This window comes from Geotrypetes seraphini, chromosome 5 (assembly GCF_902459505.1).
Source record: "Geotrypetes seraphini chromosome 5, aGeoSer1.1, whole genome shotgun sequence".
In the NCBI taxonomy this organism is placed as follows: domain Eukaryota; kingdom Metazoa; phylum Chordata; class Amphibia; order Gymnophiona; family Dermophiidae; genus Geotrypetes; species Geotrypetes seraphini.
The window spans coordinates 4,200,692-4,228,218 of NC_047088.1; the positions used below are offsets into that span (position 1 = coordinate 4,200,692).

The following is a 27,527-nucleotide window of genomic DNA, read 5'->3' on the forward strand; positions in this document are numbered from 1 at the left end:
ATCTATATATACTGTGTATCATCAAGAGATCCAAGAGGAGAAAGAACAAGGAAACAGGCGTGGCTCACTGTAGTGGTGAAGGAAGCGATCAGAGACAAGAAGATTTCGTTTAAGGAATGAAAAAGGTCAAAAATGGATGAAAACTGGAAAAAGCACAAACAACATCACAGCAGGTGCCATAATACGGTAAGAGGGGCCAAAAGAGACTACAAGGAAAAAATAGCCAAGGAAGCAAAAAACTTCAAGCCGTTCTTTCGATTTAAGGGGAAACGACCCGTGAAGGAAGCGGTGGAGACGTTGGACGTCCATGGAATAAAGGGAGTGCTAAAGGAGGACAAAGCCATCGCCAGCAAACTGAACACATTTTTTTTGCATCTGTATTTACTGAAGAGGATATACACAACATACACAGCTGACAGGCTAAACGCAGGAAATGAAGACGGGAAACTGACAGGGTTGACGGTCAGTCTAGAAGAGGTATGCAGGCAGACTGATAGGCTTAAAGGCGATAAATCTCCGGGACCGGATGGCATCCATCCAAGGGTAATAAAGGAACTGAAAAGGGCTATAGCTGAACTGCTTCAACTAATAGCCAATCTATCGATCAAATTGAGAAGGATTGGAAAGTGGCAAATGTTACGTCGATCTTCAAGAAAGGTTCGAGGGGAGATCCGGGAAACTACAGACCGGTGAGTCTGGCCTCGGTTCCGGGAAAGATGGTAGAGCCGCTGATAAAGGACCGCATCATTGATCATCTTGACAGACTAGTCAGCATGGCTTCAGCAAGGGAAGGTCTTGCTTGACGAACTTGCTGCAGTTTTTCAAGGGAGTAAACAGGCAGATAAACAAGGGTGACCTGATCGACATTGTATATCTGGATTTTCAGAAGGTGTTCAACAAGGTCCCACATGAACGACTACCTTGAAAAATTGCGAGCCATAGAAATGAGGGTGAAATACTCATGTGGATTAAAAACTGGTTGGCGGATAGGAAACAGAGTGGGGGTAAATAGACAATACTCAGACTGGAAAAAGTCATGAGTGGAGTGACGCAGGGTTCGGTGCTTGAACCCGTGCTCTTCAACATCTTTATAAATGATCTGGACATTGGTACGACGAGTGAGGTGATTAAATTTGCAGACGATATGAAATTATTCAGAGTAGGGGATTGCGAAGATCTGCAAAGTGACATAATCAAGCTCGAGAAATGGGCATAGACATGGCAAATGAGGTTCAACGTGGATGAATGTAAAGTGATGCATGTCGGTAACAAATATCTGTCATTTGGTTTGTCTTTTTGTAACTCTACTCTCTTTATAATTATGTACATCGCTTAGCAACCGATTAAGCGATACATCAAATGTCAATAAACTTGAAACTTGATCTCATGCATGAATACAGGATGTCTGGGGCGGTACTCGTAGAGACCTCCCAGGAAAGAGACTTGGGAGTACTGGTTGACAAATCAATGAAGCTGTCCGCGTAATGCGCGGCAGCTGTGAAAAGGGCGAACAGAATGATAGGAATGATTAAGAAAGGGATCACAAACAGATCGGAGAAGGTTATCATGCTGCTGTACTGGGCCATGGTAAGCCCACACCTGGAATACTGCGTCCAGCACTGGTCGCCTCCGTACATGAAGAAGGACACAGTATTACTTGAAAGGGTCCAGAGAAGAGCGACTAAAATGGTTAAGGGGCTGGAGGAGTTGCCGTACAATGAGAGATTAGAGAAACTGGGCCTCTTCTCCCTTGAAAAGAGGAGACTGAGAGGGGACATGATCGAAACATTCAAGATAATGAAGGGAATAGACTTAGTAAATAAAAACAGGTTGTTCACCCTCTCCAAGGTGGAGACAAAAAGAGGGCACTCTCTAAAGTTAAAAGGGGATAGATTCCGTACAAAGGTAAGGAAGTTCTTCACCCAGAGAGTGGTAGAAAACTGGAATGCTCTTCCGGAAGCTGTTATAGGGGGGAAAACACCCTCCAGGGATTCAAGACAAAGTTAGACAAGTTCTTGCTGAACCAGAACATATGCAGGTAAGGCTAGTCTCTGTTAGGGCACTGGTCTTTTATCTAAGGGCCACCGTGGGAGCGGACTGCTGGGCACAATGGACCACTGGTCTGACCCAGCAGCAGCAATTTTTATGTTTTTATTAGATAGAAAACGGAGGGTAGGGTTAAATGGTCATTTTTCTCAATGGAGGAGAGTAAACAGTGGAGTGCTGCAGGGATCTGTACTGGGACTGATGCTATTTAACTTATTATAAATGATCTGGAAATTAGAACATTGAGTGAGGTGATTAAATTTGCAGATGACACTAAACTATTCAAAGTGCAGATTGTGCAGGCAGACCTAAGGAAATTGGAAGACTGGGCATCCAAGTGGCAGATGAAATTTAATGTTGACAAATGCAAAGTGATGCATATTGGGAAGAATAACCCAAATCACAGTTACCGGATGCTAGGGTCCACCTTGGAGGTTAATGCCCAAGAAAAGGATCTGGGTGTCGTCGTATACAATATGATGAAACCTTCCACCCAACGTGTGGTGGCAGCCAAAAAAACAAACAGGATGCTAGGAATTATTAAAAAAGGGATGGTTAACAAGACTTAAGAATATTGTAATGCCCCTGTATCACTCCATGGTGCAACTTTATCTGGAACGCATTGCTAGACGTTGTGGTAAGAGCGGTTAGCTTAGCTGTTTTTAAGAAAGGTTTGGACAATTTCCTGGAGGAAAAGTCCATAGTCTGTTATTGAAAAAGACATGGGGAAAGCCTCTGCTTGCCCTGGATTGGTAGCATGGAATGTTGGTATTCCTTGGGTTTTGGCTAGGTACTAGTGACCTGAATTGGCCACCATAAGAACGGGCTACTGGGCATGATGGACCATTGGTCTGACCCAGTAAGGCTATTCTTATTTATTTATTTAGATTTTTATCCCGTCCTCCCAGTAGCTCAGAACGGTTAACAAGTAAACATTCACAATGGAGTGAATTGGACATACAAGATTATACAGTAGATTTAGATACTTGGACATACGAAACTGTGCAGCAGTGTAAATATAGGGACTATACAGCAAATTAAGAACAGTAGTTTAAATATAAGTAGTTTAGTTTAGATACAAGTTATTTGAGTATAGGCTGAGAGTGGACTATACAGAAATTTAGGCAGAAGATTAGAATGGAGAAAGAGGGTAGAGGTGGGGTTTAAGGGGTTGGGTGTAGACTGAGGGTCACCTTTAGTTGAAGAGGAGGGTCTTTACCATTTTCTGGAATGTCATTAGTGAGTTCTGTAGTCTGAGTTGAGGGGGAAGTTGGTTCCAGAGTTGGGGAATGAAGTGGCTGTAGGAACATTTGCGGGCGGTTTCTGAGAGGAGGGACCTTCCGGGGAGAAATGCATAGGCGTATCTCTATTTCTGAGTAGAGGGTGCGGGTGGGGATGTGTAGATGGGTAGCTTGGATTTTATGTAGGAGGGGGTGGTGGCATAAATTATTTTGTGTACTATTGCCAGGGCCTTGAATGCACAGCGTTGGCTAATTGGGAGCCAGTGTTCAGCATGGAGTGCTGGGGAGATGGGATCATGGTAGTTGAGGCTGTGTAGGAGGCGGATAGCTGCATTTTGGACACATTGGAGGCGCTTGAGATCTTTTTTGGTTATTCCATTAAATAGGGAGTTGCAGTAATCCATTCTGGAGAGGACATATGCATAGAGGAGTTGGGCTAGGTCAGGTGTGGAGATGTAGGGTTTGATCCTTCTCAGTTGGCGGAGGTAGTAGAAGGAGGTAGAGACTACTTGGGATATGTGGGTGGATAGGGATAGGTGTCTGTCTAAGGTTACTCCTAGGCTGCGTACTTATAACTATTATATCTACAGGGGTGATATGATAGAGACCTTCAAAATCATGAGGGGCATAGAGAGGGTGAATAGGGACAGATTCTTCAGGCTGAAGGGGACAACAGGTACGAGGGGGCATTCGGAGAAACTGAAGGGAGATAGGTTCAAAACGAATGCAAGAAAGTTTTTCTTCACCCAAAGGGTCGTGGGCACTTGGAATGCGCTACCGGAGGAAGTGATCAGGCAGAGTACGGTACAAGGATTCAAACAGAGACTGGACGGATTCCTGAAGGATAAAGGGATCATGGGATATTGAGAAAGCTAACCAGAAAATAAGTATAGAAACCCAGGTCGTGCATGTGCAAGACCGGAGGGCTAGGAAGGGAAACCAAGGCGGCATGGGGGCCCCTTCTGGTGATTTAGACAGGTCGTGACCTGTTTGGGCCGCCGCGGGAGCGGACTGCTGGGCAGGATGGACCTATGGTCTGACCCGGCGGAGGCACTGCTTATGTTCTTATGTGTTCTTATAACCATTATATCTACTCTGAATTACGAGGCAGAGATGCAACACCTCAAAACCCTGACTAAATCCTTCAAACAAAAAGTCTACAACCCCAAAAGAATCTCCAAGAATATTGCCTGCTCCCTTGAAATACCCAGGGAAAAACTATTGCAGTACAAAGACAAGAAAACTACAAGGAGAGGCTTTCTGATAGTGACATACAAAAATAAAACCCAGAAAAATCATAATTCATTCTTTATCAACCTTGCCAGACTGATACAGCTTCACTAATAGGTAATAGCTCATCATGACCAGCAGTTGGAGACTGAGACCAAAATTGGCGTAATATACAAACCCCCAAGACAACAGGATGACCTAGATATGGAATTAATAGGAGATATAGAGAATATCACCTTGCGTGGGGACACAGTATTGTTAGGTGACTTCAATATGCCTGATGTGGATTGGGACACGCTTTCCTCTGCTTCCGGCAGCAGCAGGAGGCTATTAAACTCTATGAAGGGATCAAGACTCAGGCAACTGGTGTTGGAACCAACAAGGGATCAGGTAATACTGGACCTGATACTTACCAATGGAGAAAGTGTCACAGAGGTCTCGGTGGGCGACACATTGGCCTCCAGTGACCACAACATGGTATGGTTCAATCTCAGGAAAGGTTTCACTAAATCTACCACACTGACCAAGGTCCTCAAATTCAAGGACACAAACTTCAAAGAAATGGGAGACTTCGTTCACCAGGCGCTACAAAGCCAAGCAGAAACCGATAACGTGGAAGAAATGTGGTCGACTTTGAAAGCCACCATACAACAAGCAACAAACTGCTATGTTAAATCAGTAAGTAAACGGTGAAGGAGCAATAAGCCACAGTGGTTCTCTGCGGAGATTTCAGACCTCATCAAGGAGAAGAAAAAAGCATTCATCTCTTACAAACAATCAGGGAAACAGGACTCTAGAGAAGTCTATCTGGCCAAGTCAAAAGCCGTCAAAATAGCAGTTAGGGAGGCCAAATTCCGCATGGAGGAGTCTCTAGCGAAGAACATCCAAAAGGAGATAAATCCTTCTTCAGGTATATCAGTGACAGAAATAAGAACTCAGGCGGGATAGTACGTCTTAGGAAACCAGACGGAGACTATGTAGAAGCGGACTCGGAAAAAGCCCAACTGTTAAATGAATACTTCTGCTCAATCTTCACCCACGAGGCGCCAGGACTCGGCCCTCAGCTACAAACAAGGGTTGACGCAGATGACCCGTTTAGTAATTTCGAGTTTACACCCAGCGGTGTCTACTGCGAGCTGTCAAAGCTTAAGGTTAACAAGGCAATGGGGCCTGACAACCTACACCCCAGGGTGCTCAGGGAGTTGTGTGATGTCTTGGCGGAACCGCTATCCGCGCTCTTCAATCTCTCCCTTAGTACGGGTAACGTCCCGTTGGACTGGAAGACGGCTAACGTCATTCAACTCCACAAGAAAGGCTCCAAGATGGAGACAGCAAACTACAGACTGGTGAGTCTCACATCAATAGTGTGCAAACTAATGGAAACTCTAATCAAACGCCAATTGGATACGATCCTGAACGAGGAGAATCTATGGGATCCCCGTCAACATGGATTTACTAAGGGGAGATCCTGCCAATCCAACCTGATCAGCTTCTTTGACTGGGTGACGAGGAAGCTGGATGTTGGGGAGTCCCTGGACATGGTATACCTGGACTTCAGTAAAGCATTCGATAGCGTACCACACCGCAGGTTGCTGAGCAAGATGAGTTCTATAGGATTGGGCGACACATTGACGAAATGGGTTGGGAACTGGCTTGGAGGTAGGCTTCAGAGGGTAGTGGTGAACGGCACCCCCTCCGAAATAACGGAGGTAATCAGTGGAGTGCCGCAGGGCTCGGTCCTGGGCCCGATCCTATTCAACATCTTTATAAGAGACTTGGCAGAAGGGCTGCGAGGTAAAATAACATTATTCGCCGATGACGCCAAACTAAGCAATGTAGTGGGCAAAAGCACAACAGACATAAATTCAATGTCCGACAACATGATGCATGACCTACTCCTACTGGAGTGCTGGTCTAGGTCCTGGCAACTCAGCTTCAATGCCAAGAAATGCAAAGTCATACACCTGGGCAGCCAAAATCCATGCAAGACTTACACCCTTAATGGCGAGATCCTAACAAGAACTGAAGCAGAACGAGACTTAGGGGTGCTGTTATAATAAAAAAATAAAAAATAATTGTATCTTCACAGGAAAATGTCCAGTCAAATCTTTTGTAATCCGCCTTGAACTGCAAGATATAGGCGGAATAGAAATCTGTAATGTAATGATCGTCAGTGAGAACATGAAGACTGCCAATCAAGTGGAGCAAGCTTCATCCAAGGCAAGGCAAATCATAGGTTGCATACGCAGGAGTTTCGTCAGCCGTAAGCCTGAAGTCATTATGCCATTGTATAGATCCATGGTGAGGCCCCACCTGGAATACTGTGTGCAATTCTGGAGGCCGCATTACCGTAAGGATGTGCTGAGACTGCAGTCGGTCCAGAGAATGGCCACCCGGATGGTCTCGGGACTCAAGGATCTCCCGTACGCGGAACGGCTGGATAAGTTGCAGCTGTACTCACTCGAGGAACGCAGAGAGAGGGGTGACATGATCGAGACATTCAAGTATCTCACAGGCCGCATCGAGGTGAAAGAAGATATCTTCTTTTTCAAGGGTCCCGCGGCAACAAGTGGTTATCCGTGGAAAATCAGGGGCGGGAAACTGCACGGGGACACCAGGAAATTCTTTTTCACTGAAAGGGTGGTTGATCGCTGGAATAGTCTTCCACTTCAGGTTATTGAGGCCAGCAGCGTGTGCCTGATTTTAAAGCCAAATGGGATAGACATGTGGGATCTATTCACAGAGAAAGGTAGGGGAGGGTCATTGGGGTGAGCAGACTAGATGAGCCGTGGCCCTTATCTGCCGTCTATTTCTATGTCTTTGTCTCCAGCAGATGTTAGTGAGCTATACCCATCTCCCCAAGTTAGGGCCCTATTTTGGTGCCGGACTAAACTTGAGTGGGCCCTGTTTGGGGGGGTCCATCCGACCTCGGGGGTGTCACACCCAGCAGTTCTCGTGCTGGGTCCTACCTCCCCCAAAATTTTGGTAGTGGTGCCTCAGCGGTAAGCCTTGCCACCAATACAGGCAAGGCATACTGCTTGGAGAGCCAATGGAGTCTGTTCTGTTAAAAAAAAATAAAAATCCTGGAGTAGTGCCAGTCTGGAGAGTGTTTCCTGTGCTGAGTAATTGTATTTTTTCTTAACCGGCACTTTTATTTGACAGCTAGGTTCGTGTATTGCGCAATCAGCACTTTCACCGGGAGAAAGTGCTCACTGTGCTCCAGACACGAAGCACTCGTAGCACATCGGTAGTGAGTAAACTCATGGAAACACTCATCAAACGCAAATTGGACATGATACTAGACGAGGAGGAACTACGCGATCCCCACCAACATGGATTCACCAAGGGTAGGTCCTGTCAATCCAATCTCATCAGTTTCTTTGACTGGGTAACAAGGAAACTAGATATGGGAGAATCCCTGGATGTCGTGTACTTGGACTTCAGCAAAGCCTTTGATAGCATCCCCCACCGCAGGCTATTGGGCAAGATGAAATCGATGGGATTAGGTGAAACACTTACAGCATGGGTCCACGATTGGCTGAGTGGAAGAACTCAGAGGGTGGTGGTTAATGGTACCACCTCTAAAACGTCGGAGGTGACCAGTGGGGTGCCGCAGGGCTCGGTCTTGGGCCCGATCCTTTTCAACATATTCGTAGGAGACATGACTCAGGGGCTTCAAGGTAAAATAGCATTATTCGCCGATGATGCCAAACTATGTAACATTGTGAGTAACGGCAGTCTGTCCGACAGCATGACGCAAGACCTGGTTTTATTGGAACTTTGGTCCTCGACCTGGCAGCTTAGCTTCAACGCTAACAAATGCAAGGTCATGCACCTGGGCAACAATAATCCGTGCAGAATGTACACATTAAATGGTGAAACCTTAGCAAGGACTACAGCAGAACGGGATTTGGGGGTGATCATCAGTGAAGACATGAAAACGGCCAATCAAGTGGAGAAGGCCTCATCCAGGGCTAGGCAAATGCTGGGTTGTATCCGGAGAAGCTTTGTTAGTCGGAAGCCCGACATCCTAATGCCCTTGTACAGAACCATGGTGAGGCCTCATCTGGAGTACTGCTTACAATTGCTCCTCTTTGGCTGAAAAAAAAAATACGCTTTTTCTTTTTATATCCAGCCACTTTGAAAATTTACCATCAGGGACGCTGGCAGGTATTTGAGGCCGCGGCTGAGGCGGCCCTTTATGTGAACACTCAGGTGTTGCCCCAGTCGGACTTTACATGAAAGAGCACATGGTGTGCTTCCTTGTTTGTCACATGCTCCTGTGTGCCTGTGGCATTGTGGATGCACCGGGATCTCCTGGTTTGGGGGAAGCCTGGATCTCAGATAATATGGTTGATACTTGCTATTCTGGTTTAAGTTTGTTTACAATTTTGTGTTTTTTCCTGTTCTAGTTCAGAAATTGATATACTGTATATTTGAGCTCATCCTAACGTTCATTTGCTCTGCAGACTGCTCTTATGACTATTGTATTTACTGTATGGGAACTCGGGGCCCGGAGTGGCATTGTTTTGTGATCTTTCACACCTTTGGGACTGCCTAGGGCGAACCTGAGGCTGTGACCACAACCATGCAATTGGGGAGAAGGTTGGGCAGGGAGGGGGGGTTGGTGTTCCAGGGGGGGGAGCCTTGGCCTACGTGGTTGCTGCTGGTATTCTTTTGATTATTGGGAAGGATGGGATCAGACCCTGCTGCGAGACTCCTGCACCTGACATTTACCATGGTACTAGTGCTGCTCAGGCAGGTCCTGAGCGTCATGTGGCTGCCCTGGGTATGGCTGGGAACCCGGGGTGGATTTTTTCCGCACTTAGCATTTTATATGTTTGTACTAGCCCCTTTTATACCTGCTGGCTAACACTTTGAGAATAGTATCCTGGAATGTTTTGGGCATTACCTCTCCCATAAAACGAACAAAAATTTTAATACAGCTCAAACGACATAAGGTCGACATAGCCTGTCTGCAAGAAACCCGACTTACAGACTTGGAACACCAGAAATTGAGGAGGTCCTGGGTAGCCGCAGTGCTTGCAGCATCTTCAACTCATAAGCGGGCAGGGGTGGCGATACTGATTAGTAAGACATTGCCTTACACTGCGAAAGTAGTAGCCTCGGACCCACAGGGCCGCTACCTCTTGCTGCAGTTGTCCGTAGGCACATATTCCTTTTCCTTGATGAATGTATATGCACCTAATACCTATGACCATTCCTTCTTTGAGGGTCTAACTGCCATGCTTCTTGGGCGGGTTACTGATCCGGTATACATTGCAGGGGATTTCAATCAGGTGTTTGACCCGACTTGTGATCGTTCTCAGCCAGGACCTGGTGCGAGTATATCTCATACCAGAGGCCTGCCCTATCTTTGCGCCACTTTAGATCTGGTGGACCCGTGGAGAATTCTCCATACCACTGAACGGGATTACACACACCGCTCCAGAGCACATAACACACAATCTAGGATAGATTACATCCTTACCACATGCAGAGCATTTCTGAATGTGGATGCAGCGGTAATAGGCCCGGCGGTGATTTCAGATCACGCGATGATCTGGCTAGATGTGAATGTGGGCTTCGGTTTACGCGGACCCGTACGTTGGCGCTTCCCTAGTTATCTATTTTCTGATGACCATTTCAAAACATACCTAACGACTAAATGGGGTGAATTCCTAGACTTTAATGGTCAGCATAGCAATGATCCGACACTATTTTGGAGCACGGCTAAGGTAGTGCTCAGAGGAGATTGTATAGCATATGTAATAGCGCGTAATCGCAGTTTGTCCCGGGGAATATTGCGGTTGGAAAAAGAACTAGCAAGCGCTAAGTGTCAGTATACCATGTTCCCGACCCGCCACACTAGGGAACACTTAGCTTCCGTGAAAACGACCCTCAACTCCTATATACATGAGCGCATGGTGAAAATGCTCTTGTATCAAAAATTTTGCTACCATCGCTATGGAAATCGGGCAGGGAAGTTATTAGCCCACTTGACTTCCCAGGTGCTGGGTCACCGTTATGTTTTGGGATTGAGGGATAGTACGGGCCAATTTCAACACACTACTGAACACATTGCACAAATTTTTCAGTCCCACTTCGGGAAGATATATGGGCGCCGGGACTCGGGAGCTGAACCCCTTATTAAGGACTATTTCACGGATTCCGGTTTACAGCTGCTCTCTGACTCGGATGTTAGGTTTCTTAATGCACCCATCACCCCTAAAGAACTACATAAAGCTATCCACAATCAACAAACTTTTTCAGCTCCAGGGCCGGATGGCTTTAAGGCAGAATTTTATAAACTGCTCTCAAGGCAGCTTAGTCCTTTTTTAAGGGACTATTACTCCCAGGTAATCCAGGATGAACATTTCCCTGGAGAAGCGAATGAGGCTTTAATCACGTTGATATTGAAGCCTGGCAAAGACAGTTCTGCTCCTGAGTCCTATCGCCCAATTTCTTTGCTGAATGTAAACATCAAAATTCTGTCCAAAATCTTAGCTGATAGATTAGCGACCCTTCTCCCCAATGTGATTGCATCCACACAAGTCGGCTTTGTACAGGGTAGACAAGCAGTACACAACGTATGTAAAGCATTGATAGCCTTAGCGCACACGCAATTCCATCACACTCCTATGCTTCTACTCAGTTTGGATGCGGCACAGGCGTTTGACCAAGTCAATTGGACGTACCTCTTTGAAGTGTTAAATTGTATGGGGATATCTGGCTGGTTCGCCTCGGCATTACGCACTTTATATTCCACTCCAACAGCAAGACTACTTGTCAGTGACATTATTACTGACCCAATACCTATTGAGAGGGGAACTCGACAGGGCTGTCCCCTGTCACCCTTCTTATTTCTATTGTACCTCGAACCCTTTCTTCGCACAGTGTCTCAGGACCCCGACATAGTGGGTGTGGACTTCGGGACTCATTCACTCAAAGTGTTGGCCTTTGCAGATGACCTATTATTTTTGCTAACTGACCCCGCTCACTCTGTTCGATATTTATTGCAAGCGCTTGACAAATTCAAATTTTATTCGGGATTTACGTTGAACTACCAGAAATCTATGGCCCTAGCTAGCCCCATGACACTACAACAGACATGGAGCGGTCACTTCCCATTTACGTGGGCTCAGACTTCAATTCGCTATTTGGGGGTACAGATCCCCCGAGACCTTACGACCCTGTACACCAGCAATATCACCTCATTGCTCCAAGACACCTCACAATATCTACAGAATTGGTCCACTTTTCCCTTATCAGTGGCGGGCCGGGTAGCCCTTTTTAATATGGTGCTCTTTCCCAAATGGTTATATCGCTTTCAGGTTTTACCGCTGCTGCTGTCCCATGCCCATAACATTCATTTAACGAAAGAGCTACAGCGTTTTCTATTGGGTGGTAAGCGACCACGTATGCCCTTGCAACGGATGTGTCTACCCAGGGATAGGGGGGGCTATGGTTTATTAAATGTACGTTGGTATGCTATGGCTTGTCAGATGAGACATATTAATGATTGGTTTAGAGGAACATCTGATTTTTCTGCTACACCACTGGAGTTATCTTTGCTGGCTCCGTTCCATGTGAGCTATTTTCTACATGTGGCGGATCCGAGGATGCGTCCTTTGGTGTCTCACTACCCCATTTTTACGCCGGCCAGAAGGACATGGAGATGGATCTGTAAAACAGCCAAATTGTCTTCTAGGATGTCTTTATATTTGCCTATACAGGGCAATGGAGCTTTCCAGCCGGGCATGCAAAATGCCACCTTTCTTAGGTGGCAAGCACAAGGTCTACAATATCTTTTTCACCTGTTTTCGGAGGAGGGGAGCCTGGCCACATTTGCCGAGCTACAACGAACTTTTGACCTACAGGCTAATGATCTCTTCGCCGATTACCAGATCCGTCACTATGTTCAGTCCCTCCCAGTGGCTGCCCTTACTGAAGTCTGCAGGGAGGCGCTTTCGGAACTCTTCAGCCTTTCAGCCCAACAGAGGATTCCTCTACGATTCCATATTGTGGGAATCCGGGATTGCCAACCAAGTACGAATCTGGATATATTAGCGACAACGTGGGCTGAGGACTTGCATTGCCAGTTGATTGCTCAACACTTACAACGGTCCTGAAGAACATTCAGAAGATGTCACCCAATATTACTCATTGGGAAATGCAATTGAAACTTGTTCTTAGACTTTACATTCCACCGGAACGTGCAGCCCGGATGGGGATTACTGCGTCGCATTCTTGCCCGAAATGCAATCAGGCTCACGCATCTTTGAGTCACATGTTTTGGGCCTGCCCCGCAATCCAACAGTTTTGGAGACATCTTGGCCTATATACCACATCGCTTTGGGGAAGGCGATGGCTTCCGCAACCGAGGGCATTATTTGGATTTTATAATATAGCCTCGCCCAAACCCAGGGGAATGTCATCATTTATCTCCAGAGCCCTTTTGATAGGAAAAAAAGCCATCCTCGCCAACTGGCTCTCCCGTGATCCCCCGTCATATGCACAATGGAGATCCCTAATGATAGTGCACGCAACACTGGAGAGACGCATGGTGGGAGACTTGACTCTTGGCCCGGGTCGCAAATTTTGTCAGGTGTGGGAGCACTTCTGGCAGGACCTCACACTGTGTGCTCGCAGTAGACTTTTGAATCTTTAAGATTTTATTCCCACTCTCAGCTGTTGGACTGGCCATGGATTCTTGGGGAGGGGGGGATGGGAGGGGAACTGATTATATTGTTGAAAATGTTATTTCCTGACTGGTACTACTGTTTGTATTTGCTTCTTACTGCTGGAATAATAAAAATCATTTAAACATAAAAAATCTTTACTTCTCTTTTTCTCTTTAGCAATTTAAATTGGCACAAGGTAGCCCACCTGTCCTAGACCAAATCCGGTGAGATTCTTTCTGGTCTTACCAATGGTAGTGGAGTCTTTGAGGATTCTAGTAGTTTTCCTGAAGAAGAGCTTGTGGCAAAACAGCAAAATGTGTTCCAGAGCCTGAAGAATCCTGCTCAATTTGCCCAGAATAGTGTCTCCTTGTGAAGGTGTCTCCCTTCCCCAGGTCTTCCCTCCTCAGCACATGCAACAATGCAAAGCGGTTTGTTGCAGTCCTCCTCTTACATGGAGCACTATCGTAAGTGAGAGAGGAACTTGCTGCTGATCTGAGCTTAAGGTGACATCTACATCAAGCAGCTGAGTGGGATCAGAAGCTTTGTTCAAGAGAGCCTTAGTGATCAAATCTTCCTTACCATCAAGCTTCCATTGAAACTTGGAGGGAAAGTCTCTACATTTACCCTTATGCTTCTTAAGAACATAAGAATAGCCTTACTGGGTCAGACCAATGGTCCATCAAGCCCAGTAGCCCATTCTCCTGGTGGCCAATCCAGGTCACTAGTACCTGGTCAAAACCCAGGATTTAGCAACATTCCATGCTACTAATCCAGGGCAAGCAGAGGCTTCCCTCATGTCTTTCTCAATAACAGACTATGGACTTTTCCTCCAGGAACTTGTACAAACCTTTTTTAAAACCAGCTAAGCTATTCGCTCTTACCACATCCTGTGGCAACACGTTCCAGAGCTTAACTATTCTCTGAGTGAAAAAATTTTTCTTCCAATTGGTTTTGAAAGTATTTCTCTAACTTCGAGTGTCTCCTAGTCTTTGTAATTTTTGACGGAGTGAAAAATCAATCCATTTGTACCCGTTCTACTCCACTCAGGATTTTGTAGACTTCAATCATATCTCCCCTCAGCCGTCTCTTTTCCAAGCTGAAGAGCCCTAACCTTTTTACTCTTTCCTCATATGAGAGGAGTTCCATCCCCTTTACCATCTTGGTCGCTCTTCTTTGAACCTTTTCCAAGACCACTATATCTTTCTTGAGATAAGGAGACCAGAACTGAACGCAATACTCCAGATGAGGTTGCACCATGGAGCGATACAGGGGTATTATGACATTCATAATCTTGTTAACCATCCCTTTTTTAATAATTCCTAGCATCCTATTTGCTTTTTTGGCCGCCACTGCACATTGGGCGGAATATTTCATCATATTGTCTACGATGACACCCAGATCCTTTTCTGGGCACTAATCCCCAAGGTGGACCCTAGCATCCGGTACCTGTGATTCAGGTTATTCTTCCCAATGTGCATCACTTTGCATTTGTCCACATTAAATTTCATTTACCATTTGGACACCCAGTCTTCCAGTTTTCTAAGGTCCGCCTGCAATTTTTCACAATCTGCATGCGTTTTAAACTAAACTAAACCTTAAGTTTATATACTGCATCATCTCCACAGATGTAGAGCTCGGCATGGTTTACAATAATTGATATAGAGAGGAGGAAGTGACATCATCTTGCTAAATGGCTGCTTAGAGCAGGAGCTCCGTCGGGGCTTTTGTCTAGAATTGAGATTTGAGCTTCCAAAGTGAGTTTTCTGCCACTCTTTTGGTCTCGCTGTGCTCCCCTTATCATGGCGACTCGCAAACGCCTTGATAAATTTAAATTTTTCAGCGAGCCGGTGGATAAATTGGGCTTGGAGGTGCCTGGAGGTGTGGGGGAGAAAAAAAAGATGGCGTCTGGCCCTGCGATTCATTCGGAATCCGAAGATGAGGGCATTCCGGATCAGCAGGGGGAGGATGGAGACGCGCCTAAGAAAACCATGACGGAATGGTTTCAGGAATTAAAGGCAGAGATCATCGGCGTGCGGGGCGATGTGAAAGCGGCAATTGCGGAGCTTAGATCGGAGGTCAGTGAGTTGGGAGCCAGAGTATCGGCCTCAGAAGATCATGTGGCGACGCTTTCTTTTTTTTTTTTGAAAATATTTTTATTGAATGAACCATTCACAAGAGGAACAATCAGCAACCAAGTCAAAAGAGAAGAACAGCATAGATACAATAATCAGGTATACAATACTGCTAGGCCAGAGATTAGACATTCAAACATAGCCCTCTCGTGAAAGGTCACATTTTTCACGTTTGAAACAGAACAACAGGAAAACAAACCTCCCCCCCCCCCCCCCGCCCCAGGTCCCCCCACCCCCCTCCCCTTGCATCCCAAGGAACCGACCCAACTTAGAACGAGTCCCAGCACGCCACATAGGCCACTGATTGCCAGCTAGTGGCATCCTTCTTACGTTGCCTCTCCCAAACCGCCATCTGGGACATACTAGCTCTCCATTGTTGAAACGTAGGGCACACACTACCCACCCAGTGCTGCAGAATTAGCTTCTTAACGAGCCCAAGGGCCACCAGCACAAAGCGTTGCAAAGGTGCAGACACACCAGCCTCAGTTAGGGGATCCGTGACACCAAGCAGCAGAGTCTTGTACGACCATTCCAGGGAACACCCCAAAACATCCTCCACCTCTTGAAGTGCACGTACCCACAGCGGTCCCACCAAAGAGCATTCCAAAAAATGATGCACTAGCGTCCCCTTGAGAGCAGGACACCGGGTACAAAAGGCATCAGGCCACAGGCCCATAGTGTATCCAACGCAGCGGGTTACATACGCCCTATGCACGATCTTAAGATGAATCTCATGTAGAGCAACGTTAGGAGTCGCCCCCGCACCATCCGCAAAGCATTGGGACAACTCAGCAACCGTAACCTCTTCACCCAACTCAGAGCTCCAGCTAGCCGCCATTCGGGACAGAAAAACCTCAGCAGGCCTCCAATCTCTCCCCAGTTTGTACCAAGCCGAGAGCGAGTTAAATTCAAGGGAGAGGGAGAGAAAAGCCCTATCCAGCGGGGAAAAGGAGGGCAACTCCCCGGACGGCAGCCGAAGCGAAGAACAATAACTACGAAGTTGGAGATAGAACAGTACGGACCCTGCATTCCACGCCCAGTGTTCCTGACATGCAAAAAAATCCGGCAGTCGCCCCGAGCCCAGCTCCACAAGCTGGCCAACAAATCGGCACCCGGATCTGCTAGCCCGCACAAAGAAACCATGTGTACCCGCAGGGAAAGCAGGATTAGCCACAAACTCCAAGAAAGGGGAGGGGCCCGACGAACCCCCCACTTCTCTGCGCCACCAACCCCAAGCGGTCCGCAAAGGTCGCAACAAGGAAGCACAAGTGCCAGCCCCGGGTCTCAAGAGATTGAACACTGATACCGAGTCCGCCAACATGGACCAAAATCCCCGCGGGGCAAACTTAGTCTCACCCGTATAGATTTCGTGCACCCAACGAAGCAAAGCCGCCACGTTATAGAGACGAAGATCCGGGAGATTTACCCCTCCCTGAGACCGCTCTCTAATAAGCTTTGGGTAACCAATTCGCGCCCGTTTAGAGCGCCATATGAAAGAGGAAACAATGCCTTTATATTTCCTAAGATCTCTACATGTGACCCACAGAGGCACCATCTGCAGAGGATAGAGCAACTTTGGCAAGAGGACCATCTTAAAAAGGGCAACGCGACCGAGAAAGGAAATCGGAAAGTCCATCCACCGCTTGCAAAGCGCTCCAACCGCATCTAGTTTGTCTAGTACATTTTTTCTATATACCACCCGCGGGTCCGCATGCAAAAACACTCCCAGGTATTTAAGCGTGCCCCCAGACCATTTTAACGGGAAAGAAGGGTCATGATGAGCCACACAGTGCGAGTGGACCGCCAGAGCTTCCGACTTTTCAAAATTAATACTCAGACCGGAAAACATGCCAAATTGTTGGATAATTTGGATTAGTGCAGGCACTCCCGTAATAACATCCCCCAAAAATATAAGCATATCATCAGCAAACAAATTGATTTTAAATTCTTGCGTCCCCAGATGTATACCCCGCAGAGTTGTAGTTTGCCTGATCCTAATCGCTAGAGGTTCAAGGGCCAATACGAACAGCATAGGAGAGAGCGGACATCCCTGACGCGTGCCTCGAGATAAGGAAAAGGAGGAGGTGAGCGCCCCATTCACCAAGATCTGTGCAGTCGGCTGCTCATATAGGGAACGAACCCCGGCCAGAAAGCTCCCCAAGATACCCATCTGTGGTAAAATCCAGAATAGATAATCCCAGAGAACTTTATCAAATGCCTTTTCCGCATCCAGGCTTACAATAAGGGCATTCTCCTGACCCTGGTGTCTCCGTAACATCGCCGGGTTTTGAAGCACAGATAGGGCTCGCAAAACATTAGCAGACGAATACCGCCCTGGGACAAACCCGGCCTGGTCCGGGTGAACCAGACCGGGCAAGACCTTGCCAAGTCGTGCAGCCATAATGGCCGCGAAGAGCTTAATATCCTGATTTAACAGGGATATAGGCCGATAGGACCCCAGCTGATCTTCCGCCCTTCCAGGCTTCGGTAATACAACAATATGGGCATGAGTGAGCCGATGCGGAGACAAACCCCCCTCACACATGGCCTGACATAAAGCCTGAAAGGGACCAATAATCTTCTCCCCTAGCAATTTGTAATATTCGGGGCCCAGCCCATCCGGGCCAGGAGCTTTCGCAAGCTTTAAAGCCCGTATAGCTCTCTGGATCTCAATGCCCTGCACTGGAGCATTAAGTGCATCTCTCTGGGCCTGGGACAGCTCGGGAAGGGGAAGGTCGCGAAAAAACTCTGCTCTCTGCTCAGTGTCACAGCTCCCCCGATCATACAGTGCCTGATAAAACTGTACAAAGCTCTGTTGAATAGCCTCGGGCGAAGTTGCCTCAGAGCCATCAGGAGCCCAGATTTTGGAAATATGTTGCCTACGGGCCCTGTGATTAACCAAGGAGGCCAACAACTTCCCCGCCTTGTTGCCCCACCTATGCAAACGATATTTATACATCTGAATATCCCTTAGGGCCCTCTGCGCCAGCAAATCATTAATTTGACGGCGCAGCTCCGTGTATTGATTCTTGAGGGCTATGGAACTCTTTCTATGCAGCTCCCCCCGCACCTGACCCAGCTGACGGGACAGATCCAGCAGTGTCTTATCCTGTACCTTCCGCTTATGGGAGGTGTAAGCTATGATTTTACCCCTTAAAACAGCTTTACTAGCCTCCCAGTATACCACCTCGGAAACATCACAAGAGGGGTTATCGGCTAGATAAGAATCCCATTGTTTTACCAAGAAAGTGCGGAAATCTTTATCCTCATACAAAGTGGGATTCATTCTCCAGCCCGACAAGGTCCTCTGGGGCGCCTGGCGATCAAGAAGCTCCATCCAGACCATGTGATGATCGGAAAGTACTCCATCCTCAATCATCACTCTCCGGACTCCTGACAGAAGGGGTGGGGCAACTAGCAAATAATCCAATCTACTGTGTGCTTTATGCACTGGGGAGTAAAAAGTAAAATCAGATTCGTCTGGATGGAGCGTGCGCCAAAGGTCCACAAGGCCCAACTGCGAAGTAACAAAGTTGATCCCCTTATGGTCCCCTTGAGGTAAACGAGGCCTGGGAGGCTTACAGTCAATTAGGGGGTCAGCAGTAATATTGAAATCCCCACCAAGCACCAGTTGGTACTCGGAAAAGGGAGCAAGGGCTGCAACTAATACAGAGAAAAAACGATGAGAATACACATTAGGGGCATATATAGAGCAAAAAACATATTTCGTTCCCTGAAACACCCCTGCCCAAATTACATACCGGCCCTCAGAGTCCGAAATCAGTTTGTGCATAGTACAAGTATGTTTCTTATGGAAAAGCACAGCTACACCCCTCTGTCTGTTATTAAAGGAAGCAAAGACAAGCTCACCCACCCAGTCCCTGCGGAGCTTAGCATGCTCAGACGCGTTGAGATGTGTCTCTTGGAGAAGCAAGACATCCACCTGTAATTTCCTACAGTATTGAAGTACCTTACTACGCTTAACAGGAGAGTGCAACCCATCTACATTAAAGCTAGCAATCTTAACCCCAGGCATAATAACCAGATATAACCAAAATACACAAAAAAGACCAAAGATCATACGGGACGGCCGCACCAGCTTCCCAGCCGAGCCGGCGCTCCGTCCACTCAAACAAAAATTCATGCTGAGCCAGATTCCTAGGATGCAACCCATACCCCAAACTACCCACCAACTCAACTGTCAACTTCTTCAAACAGATCCCCCCCCTACAGTCAAAATAACCCACCCCCCATCCCTCCCGCATCTCCACCACCTCTTCCCCCATCCACACTGGCGACCCCACTCCCATGTCACCAACACTCACCACAGTCAAACACAGATGCTCACACTCCCCCCACACCCTCCCCCAACCCTCCCCCCCCCACGCAGCTCCAACCACAAGCACCAGACACAGCCATGACCAAACTAAAATAAAATAAAACAATGGAGAACAGAGGACAGGAAAACATCCCAGCCCTTGGGCACAAAGGCCAAACACAGAGGGTCACATAATAGTGAAAGAGACCCAAGACAGCCAGCCCCGCACATCAAAACAAGGCAGCTAGCTCTCCTGGTCAGGCCAAGTCAAAGAGGGAATCAGAAAATAGTTTTCAAAAGTCCATTCCTGCTCAAAAGCCGGCTGAAAGGGGTAGGAGCATCCCCTCCCCAAGTGTCTTGCCAACAATCCGCCAAAGGCCCTCCAGCACGTATCCGGTGGCAACGCAATTAAGTCCAAACAAATAGGCTCCTGCCAAAGGGCAGCAAAGTAGTCCGAACAGGCAAAAATAGTCCTCGTCCTAGATGAGTCCACGAGAGGGCATGGTAGGCCCGAAGGCTCATCCCCAAAGCATAATTTTCCTAATCCTCTGGCAGGGATGCCCCCTGAAGAACAGGCACATTACTGAGCAGGGAGACTCTCAATGAAGCGCTTCAGCTCCTCTGCCTTAGATATCGTTAAGGTGCGGTTCTCGTAGGTCAAGCGCACCTTAGCCGGGTAAAGAAAGGCAAATCGAATTCCTCTGGAAACCAGTTGAGAGCAGTAAGGCGTGAAGGTTCTTCTCAGCTCCGCCACTTTAGTAGAGAAATCTTGAAATATCAGTAGCTTAGCGCCCTCATATAGCAGATGTCGCGCCTTCTTAAACAGATCCAGTAAGCGGGCCTTAACAGCATAGTTGTGAAAGCGGGCCAACACAGCTCGAGGTCTATTATTGCCATCCGAGTCACGCCGGTGCCCCACACGGTGAACACGCTCCACCACCACAGGTCCCTCAGCGTCCGGGAAGCCGAGCTCCTTGGGCAGCCAATTTTCAATCAAGTGCTTGAGCTCGGAATCTTGTACAGTCTCTGGTATTCCAATAAATCTAAGATTCTTTCTGCGAGCCCGGTTCTCCTGATCTTCCACTTTCTCCTCCAACTGGGAAACCCGGGCCTCCAGAGAAGCAAGCCTGCCATCAGCTATTCCAGCCCTGTCTTCTTGAGCCGATAGTCGCTCCTCTACTTGTTGCAGTTGTGCAGCCTGCCCCACCAGGGTATCTTTAAGGTCATCCATAGAGGCATGCAGCTTGGCCAGTTTTTCATCAAGCAGCTGCGAAAGGTGCCTCATGGAGACCTGCATCACCTCGTCTGGTGAGTGGGCCGGCACGACGTCCGTTTGGGTCTCCGCCATCTTACTCGCCGGGCTCCCAGAGGTCTTCGTCAGCCGTGAAACCTTTGGCGGCATACTCCGCCACAGAAGAATGCAAGCCGCGGCGGCGCTCAGCCCCCGGTCGGTCCCGGCGCCTGGCAACAACTGCGCCGTTAAGGGTCTATCAAGGGTCTATCAAGGGCCAAGCAGAAGCACACCAGGAAAAGAGGAAGTCAGTGTCAGTCAAAGGAGGCAGAGCAGAGGTCAGTTTTCAAGCTCACCAGCCTGCACGTGGTCCCCCGCCATTTTGTGCGCCGTGCTCCTCAAGGGCTGTTTCGGCCCCGAAATCGCTAGCGGCTCACTTCGCCGCTGGGGCGTGCAAACCGCGTGTTCAGCCTTCCGCCGGCTCCCTGCGCCTAGCAACGGCTGCGCCGCATATTTTAAAGCTTTTGCCGGTCCGGAGTGCGCCGGGAGGGGAGGAAATCGGGGGAGGCAGAGCGGAGCTCAGTGTGCAGACGTCCGCTCAGGAACCAGCCATCACGTGACCCCCGTGGCGACGCTTTCTACTGTGTCTGCTAATACTGATGCTACGGGCCGCCTTTCTACTGAGCTCCATGATCTTCAGAATCAGGTTGAAGACCTTGAGAATCGCTCTCGGCGCTGTAACCTGCGCTTCAAGGGAATCCCTGAAAGTGAGGCTTATAAGGATTGCAAAGCGGTGGTACGTGCCTTTTGTGAACACCTGCTGCGGGCTGATGGTGCTGAAGTGCCTGATTCTATAGTGCTGGTACGAGCCCATCGCAGTTTGGGGGCAGTGCGTGGCCAGGTCACCCGCGATATCATCGCTTGCTTTGGGGAGTTTACCTTGAAGGAACGTATTTTGCTGGCTGGCCGCCAACAAACTGCTCTTCGGTGGAAGGATCTGGCTGTGGGAGTTTTTCAAGATCTTGCCTGATCTACCTTACAGAAGCGCAGAGCATTTAAAGATGTTACTCAAGCTCTGTGCTCTGGGGGTCATAAGTATCGTTGGCTCTTTCCTTTCGGTATGTGGCTAACCATCAATGGTACATCTAAATGTGTGAGCATGGTGGCGGAGGCCTGGGCAGAGATGAGAGCTCTGGGCTGTGCGACTACGATGGAAGGAGCTCGGCCTCCGGCAGTGGCCTCTACTTACATTACATTAGAGATTTCTATTCCGCCATTACCTTGCGGTTCAAGGCGGATTACAAAGATTTATGAAAGGGGATTACAATGGAAGAACATTTGTCATTACTAAAGTTGTAAGGGTAGATCATTTGTCATTTCAAGAGTTGTAAAGAGTAGAACATTTGTCGGTATTTGAATGGTAAAAAGTGGAGAGGAGTAGGTAGAAATTTAGGAAGAAAGGGAAACTAAGGAAGATCATTTGTTGTTTTTCAGGTTGTACGATGGAAGAACATTTATCCTTTCTAGAGTTGTAAAGAGTAGATCATTTGCCATATCAGGAGTTGTAAAGAGTGGATCATGTCAGGATTGTTTCAGGAATTTCTTGAAGAGTATGGTTTTTAATTCTTTTTTGAATATCCTGTAGTCTGGGCTGGTTATCAGTAGGTTGGAGATCTGGTTATCCAGCCTTGCGGCTCGAGTGGCTAGAAGGCCATCATGTAGACCTTTCTGTTTTACTTCCCTGATCGGGGGGGGGGGGGTATGAATGGGGAGTGCGTTTTTCTGTGTCTGGTTGAGGTAGCTTGGATGAGGCGGTTGTTTAGGTAGGATGGGCTGTCTCCGTATAGGGTTTTGAATAACATGCAGTAGAATTTAAATAGTATTCTTTCTTGGATTGGTAGCCAGTGTGAGTTGATGTATGCTTCTGTGATATGGTCATGTTTCCTCAGTGAGTAGATGAGTCTCAGAGCTGTATTTTGGATTGTTTGTAGTTGCTTGGTCATAGTAGTGGGGCAGGGGAGGTAAAGGATGTTGCAGTAATCTAGCAGTCCCAGGACTAGGGATTGCACTATAAGCTGGAATTATGTTCTTTCAAAGAATTTTCGGACTTGTCTCAGGTTTCTCATGACTGCGAAGGATTTCTGTATTTTATTTATTTGCGGTTGCATGGTGCAGCATCTGTCTATGGTCATTCCTAGTAGCTTTATAGTGGTTTGGATGGGATAGTTGATTGAGTTGAGTTCTATATTGGTTATGGTTGGGATTTTGTCATTTTCAAGGAGAATAAATTTAGTTTTGTCAGGGTTGAGTTTTAGTTTGTGATCTTTCATCCAAGTCGTAACAGTTTCTAGTGTTCAGTGTAGTATATTTGTCATGTTGGTCTTTGGCTGATCAAATAGTAAGAGAATGGTTATGTCATCCGCGTAACTATAGGTGGTTATGCCTAGATTATCTAGCTGTGTTCCAAGAGAGGCAGTATATAGGTTGAAGAGAGTAGGGGATAAAGGGGATCCCTGTGGTATGCCACAGGGATTTGACCAAGGTTCAGATTTTTCTTTGTCTGATTTGACTCTGTATGTTCTGGATTTTAGGAAGCCTTCAAACCAAGAGTGTACTTTATCTTAGATACCTATTGCATCCAAGATTTGCAGGAGGATGTTGTGGTCTACTAGGTCAAATGCTGCGGTCAGGTCCAGTTGTATGAGAAGCATTTTTTTTCCTGTGCTAAGGTGTTGTCTGGCTGTGTCCATGAGGGAGCCTAGTAATGTTTCTAAGCTGAAGTTGGTTCTGAAGCCAGATTGCATGGGGTGGAGTATGTTATGGTTTTCTAGGTAGTTGGTGAGGAGTTTAGCTATTATGCCTTCTGTAGGTTTGATATATAGCGGTATTGAGGCAATTGGTCTGTAGTTGGATGGCTGATCTATTGGTCCTTTTGGGTCTTTTAGGATTGGGGTGATGATGATTTCGTTGAGGTCGGTGGGGAAAATGCCGTCTGTGAGCATGGCTTGTGTCCATTGCTGAAGTAGAGTACGGAATTTTACACTGGAGGAAGTGAGGAGGTACGATGGGCAGTGGTTGAGGTCACAGGAGGCATGGCTGTATTTTTTGTAGAGTTTATTGAGTTCGGACCATTGTATGTTGGGGAATTGAGACCATGATCTGTCTGCTGCAGTTGATTCTTTTTCTGTGGGGGGCATAGTGAGATTGTTTAGGTGAGATGGGGTAAAATTGAGGGTGGCTCTGGTATTTGTAATTTTGTTCTTGAAGTGATCTGCTAAGATGGTGGCTGAGGGTGATGGGGTATTGTTAGTGGTCATGTATGGTTTGGTGTTTGTTAGATCTTTTAATATTTGGAATAGTTTTTTGGTATCTTGGGTTTCTGTGCCTATGAGATTAGTGTAGTGGGTTTTCCTCTTGTCTTTAAGTAGAAGTTTGTATTGTCTGTTGATTTTTTTCCAGGCACAGAGCGAGACTTGGCATAAGGCGTTGCGCTCTAGCAGGAAATCTGCTAAGCCCCAGACCTGAGGGCATTTAATCCTATTCTGGCGAACTTTTGGCTGTTCTCTCCGGCCTGGCCTGTTCTTTTTTGAGACTCTTTCCCTTGCCTCCCTCTGACCTGGTGGTATGGGAGTGACTGGGGGAGATTTGGACTCTTGCTGGAGCCTGTGCTCCTTTGTAACTGTGTTTTACCTTTTATGCATATTTTGTTCTCAGGTTGCTGGGGTTTGGGCTTTGGTTGGGTGAATTTGGTTGCATGTATGGGGCTTGGTCTTGTGTGGGAGTGTTTGGGGTGGGTGGGTTGGGAGTATGCAGTGTGGCACGTTGTGTATGTTTGAGTGATAACAATTTGGAAGTTACATAGTTATTGGTATTGGGTGATGATTGCCTTTGGGGGAGGATTGCACTTCTACAAGCTGGCGAGTCCTGGCAATCAGGGTTTGACGCAGCGTCGGGGAGGGGTCTGGGGATTAGGGAGGGGGGTGGGAAGGGAAGTGTGGTTGGTAAGCTTTTTACAGTGGGTTCTTGGAATGTTAATGGACTTAATAGTCCGGGTAAGCGTAGTATTGTGTATAGGGAATTGGTCAAAATGAAATGGGATGTCTGTTTACTTCAGGAAACACACTTGAGGCCCAGAAATGTGGCGGTTTTACGTTCACCTTCCTTTGATCAGGTCTGGTCCCATCAGGGGTTGACTCCTGGTAAAAAGGTGGGTGGGCTTGCCATACTAGTCAGAAAGGGGCTGGATCTTGTGGTGAACCAAGTTTATCGTGATGGTGCTGGTTGATGTCTGGCTTTTGTGGCTTCTTTACAGGGACGCCTCATCACCATTATTAATCTGTATGGTCCCAATGTAGGACAAACTGGGTACTTTGACTCTCTTAGAGCTGATTTGGTAGATTTTGTGAAGGGGTCTATATATCTTGGTGGGGATTTTAATGTTACACCTGATATTCATTTAGATCACTCTTTAGGTGGGACTCGCTCCCCTTCCAGAGCTTCTCGAAGGGCTTTACTGTCTCTGTTTTCTGCTCTGGGATTGGTCGATTGCTGGAGGTTGTCTCATCCTATGCAACGATCCTACACTCATTATTCTCATGCCCACCAATCGTATGCACGTATAGATGGGATATGGGCTCATCGTAATATGTGGGATGGGATTTGACAAGCTGAGATTGGTTCTCTCCAGATTTCAGATCATGCACCGGTCTGGATAGCATGTGCGGTATTTTGGGAGGAGGGGGGTATCGTTTTTGGCACCTCAATGAGGCTTTATTAAAGGATCCAGCTGTAGTTCGGGAGGTGGGTATAACTGTTGACCGGTACCTTCAACATAATGATAATGATACGGTTAGTGATGCTACAAGAGGACACAGCCTGAAACTGTGTGGCAGCAGGTTCAGGATAAATGTCAGGAAGTTTAGTTTTACACGAGTGGTGGGCGCTTGGAATTCTCTTCCGGAGGATGTTGTGGCGGAGACTACTCTTCTGGGTTACAAACGCAAGTTGGATATACACCTTCTTGCAAATCATATTGAGGGATACGGTAATTTCAGGTCTTCAAAATAGAGAACCTAATGGGCCGCCGCGTGAGCGGATCGCCGGACTTGATGGACCTTGGTCTGATCCGGTGAATGTTCTTATGTACTTTGTGGGATGCGCTGAAGGTGGTAGTCCAGGGAGTCTTTATAAAATGGGGTGCGCGCTGTAAAAGAATGCGTGCACAACATTCTTTGTCCCTTCATGAACAATTGGAGAAGCTGGGGAGGTAGCATCAGAGACACCGGGACCCTTTGGTATACGAACAACTGTTGAAGGTTCGTGCGGAGCTCTCTTTATTGCAGTTGGAAGATTATGAGTTTTTGAGGTTGCATTTGAGACAAACTATTTATGAGTATAACAACAAATTTGGGTCTCGCTTGGCCCGCTTTATTAAATTAAAGCAAGCGAGAACGGCTATTACTTGTATACGGGACTCTGTGGGTACTACTCATTGTACAGACCAGGCTATTCGGAAAGTTTTTCTTTCTTATTATTCTGATTTGTATCGGGCGTCAGCGGGGCGGACTACTACTGCTGTTGAGGGATATCTGTCAGCATTATGGCTTCCCCAACTTTCGGACTCTGATCGAGACCTTCTTAATGAACCTATTGAGCTGGGGGAAGTCATGGGTGTCATTGCCAACTTGAAATTGGGTAAATCGCCAGGGCTGGATGGGTATGCTAATCAATTCTACAAACAATTCCGTGTAGTTCTGGCTACGCTGTTGGTTCACGTTGCAAATGGAGTGAGGGGCGGTTCTCCATTGCCCTCCTCAATGGGGGAGGCTGGGATATCGGTCCTGCTCAAGCCAGGAAGAGACCCGACAGGGTGTGGCTCATACCATCCAATATCACTGTTGAATACTGATGCAAAAATTTTGGCGAAAGTTTTGGCTCTTCGGTTGGGCAAGGTGCATTTGGATCAATCTGGCTTTGTTCAATGTTGGCAGGTTTGTGACAATATTAGAAGAACGTTACATCTATTATGGGCAGCCCAGCGGACCCCTGCTAATATTGCCTTTTTGGCGATTGATGCCGAAAAGGCTTTTGATCAGGTTTTAAAAAGCTGCAGCTGGTCTCCTTATTCCTAATCATTGTTGCACTTGGGTCCTGGCTCTGGAGTTTATCAATTCCTTTCTTTATTAGGAGGCTTCCATTGCTATCCATGATGATCGATTGTAATGAATGCAGTAGTACAAGGTAGATGTTTCTCCAGCTCCATAGGTTGCAGACTTAGACTGACAAAGTCTGAGATCCTGACAGAGGGTATGTAGGGCCTATAGCTACAGTAGGATGAAACAGGGCTTGAGTGTTAGGCAAAGCTGATGGCATGCTAGTCATATATATAGCTCACTATATCCAGTCTCTTTCTGTTCTAGGCCGAAATGGGACGTACATCCGAAATCAAACCTTCAGACCCCATACTGCCAAAAAAACACATGAAACTGAGCAAACAGCAGGATCACCTGCTGCTGAGACTCAAAAGGAGCATATCACTCTGCCTTCAGGTACAGGTAAAGCAGGCTAATCACTGGAGATTGTTGGCTTACTGGGAATGGCAAAACGGTATCTGTTTGGAATAATTCAGTACTATGTGACACTAGT

At 47.2% G+C, this 27,527-nt stretch overlaps 1 protein-coding gene across 5 annotated transcripts in view; it reads left to right on the top strand.

Annotated features, from left to right (window-relative positions):
• LOC117361664 overlaps window positions 1–27,527 on the top strand; it is a 162,762-nt gene that overhangs the window by 50,255 nt on the left and 84,980 nt on the right. For 3 of the 5 annotated variants that reach the window (XM_033947311.1, XM_033947313.1, XM_033947312.1), the window contains exon 5: window positions 27,302–27,436. The exons of 1 other annotated variant lie outside the window; for it this stretch is intronic. In XM_033947311.1, the coding sequence (XP_033803202.1) occupies window positions 27,302–27,436 (135 nt within the window). The remainder of the gene's footprint in view (window positions 1–27,301; window positions 27,437–27,527) is intronic. One more of the 5 variants, XM_033947314.1, reaches the window with a different exon arrangement.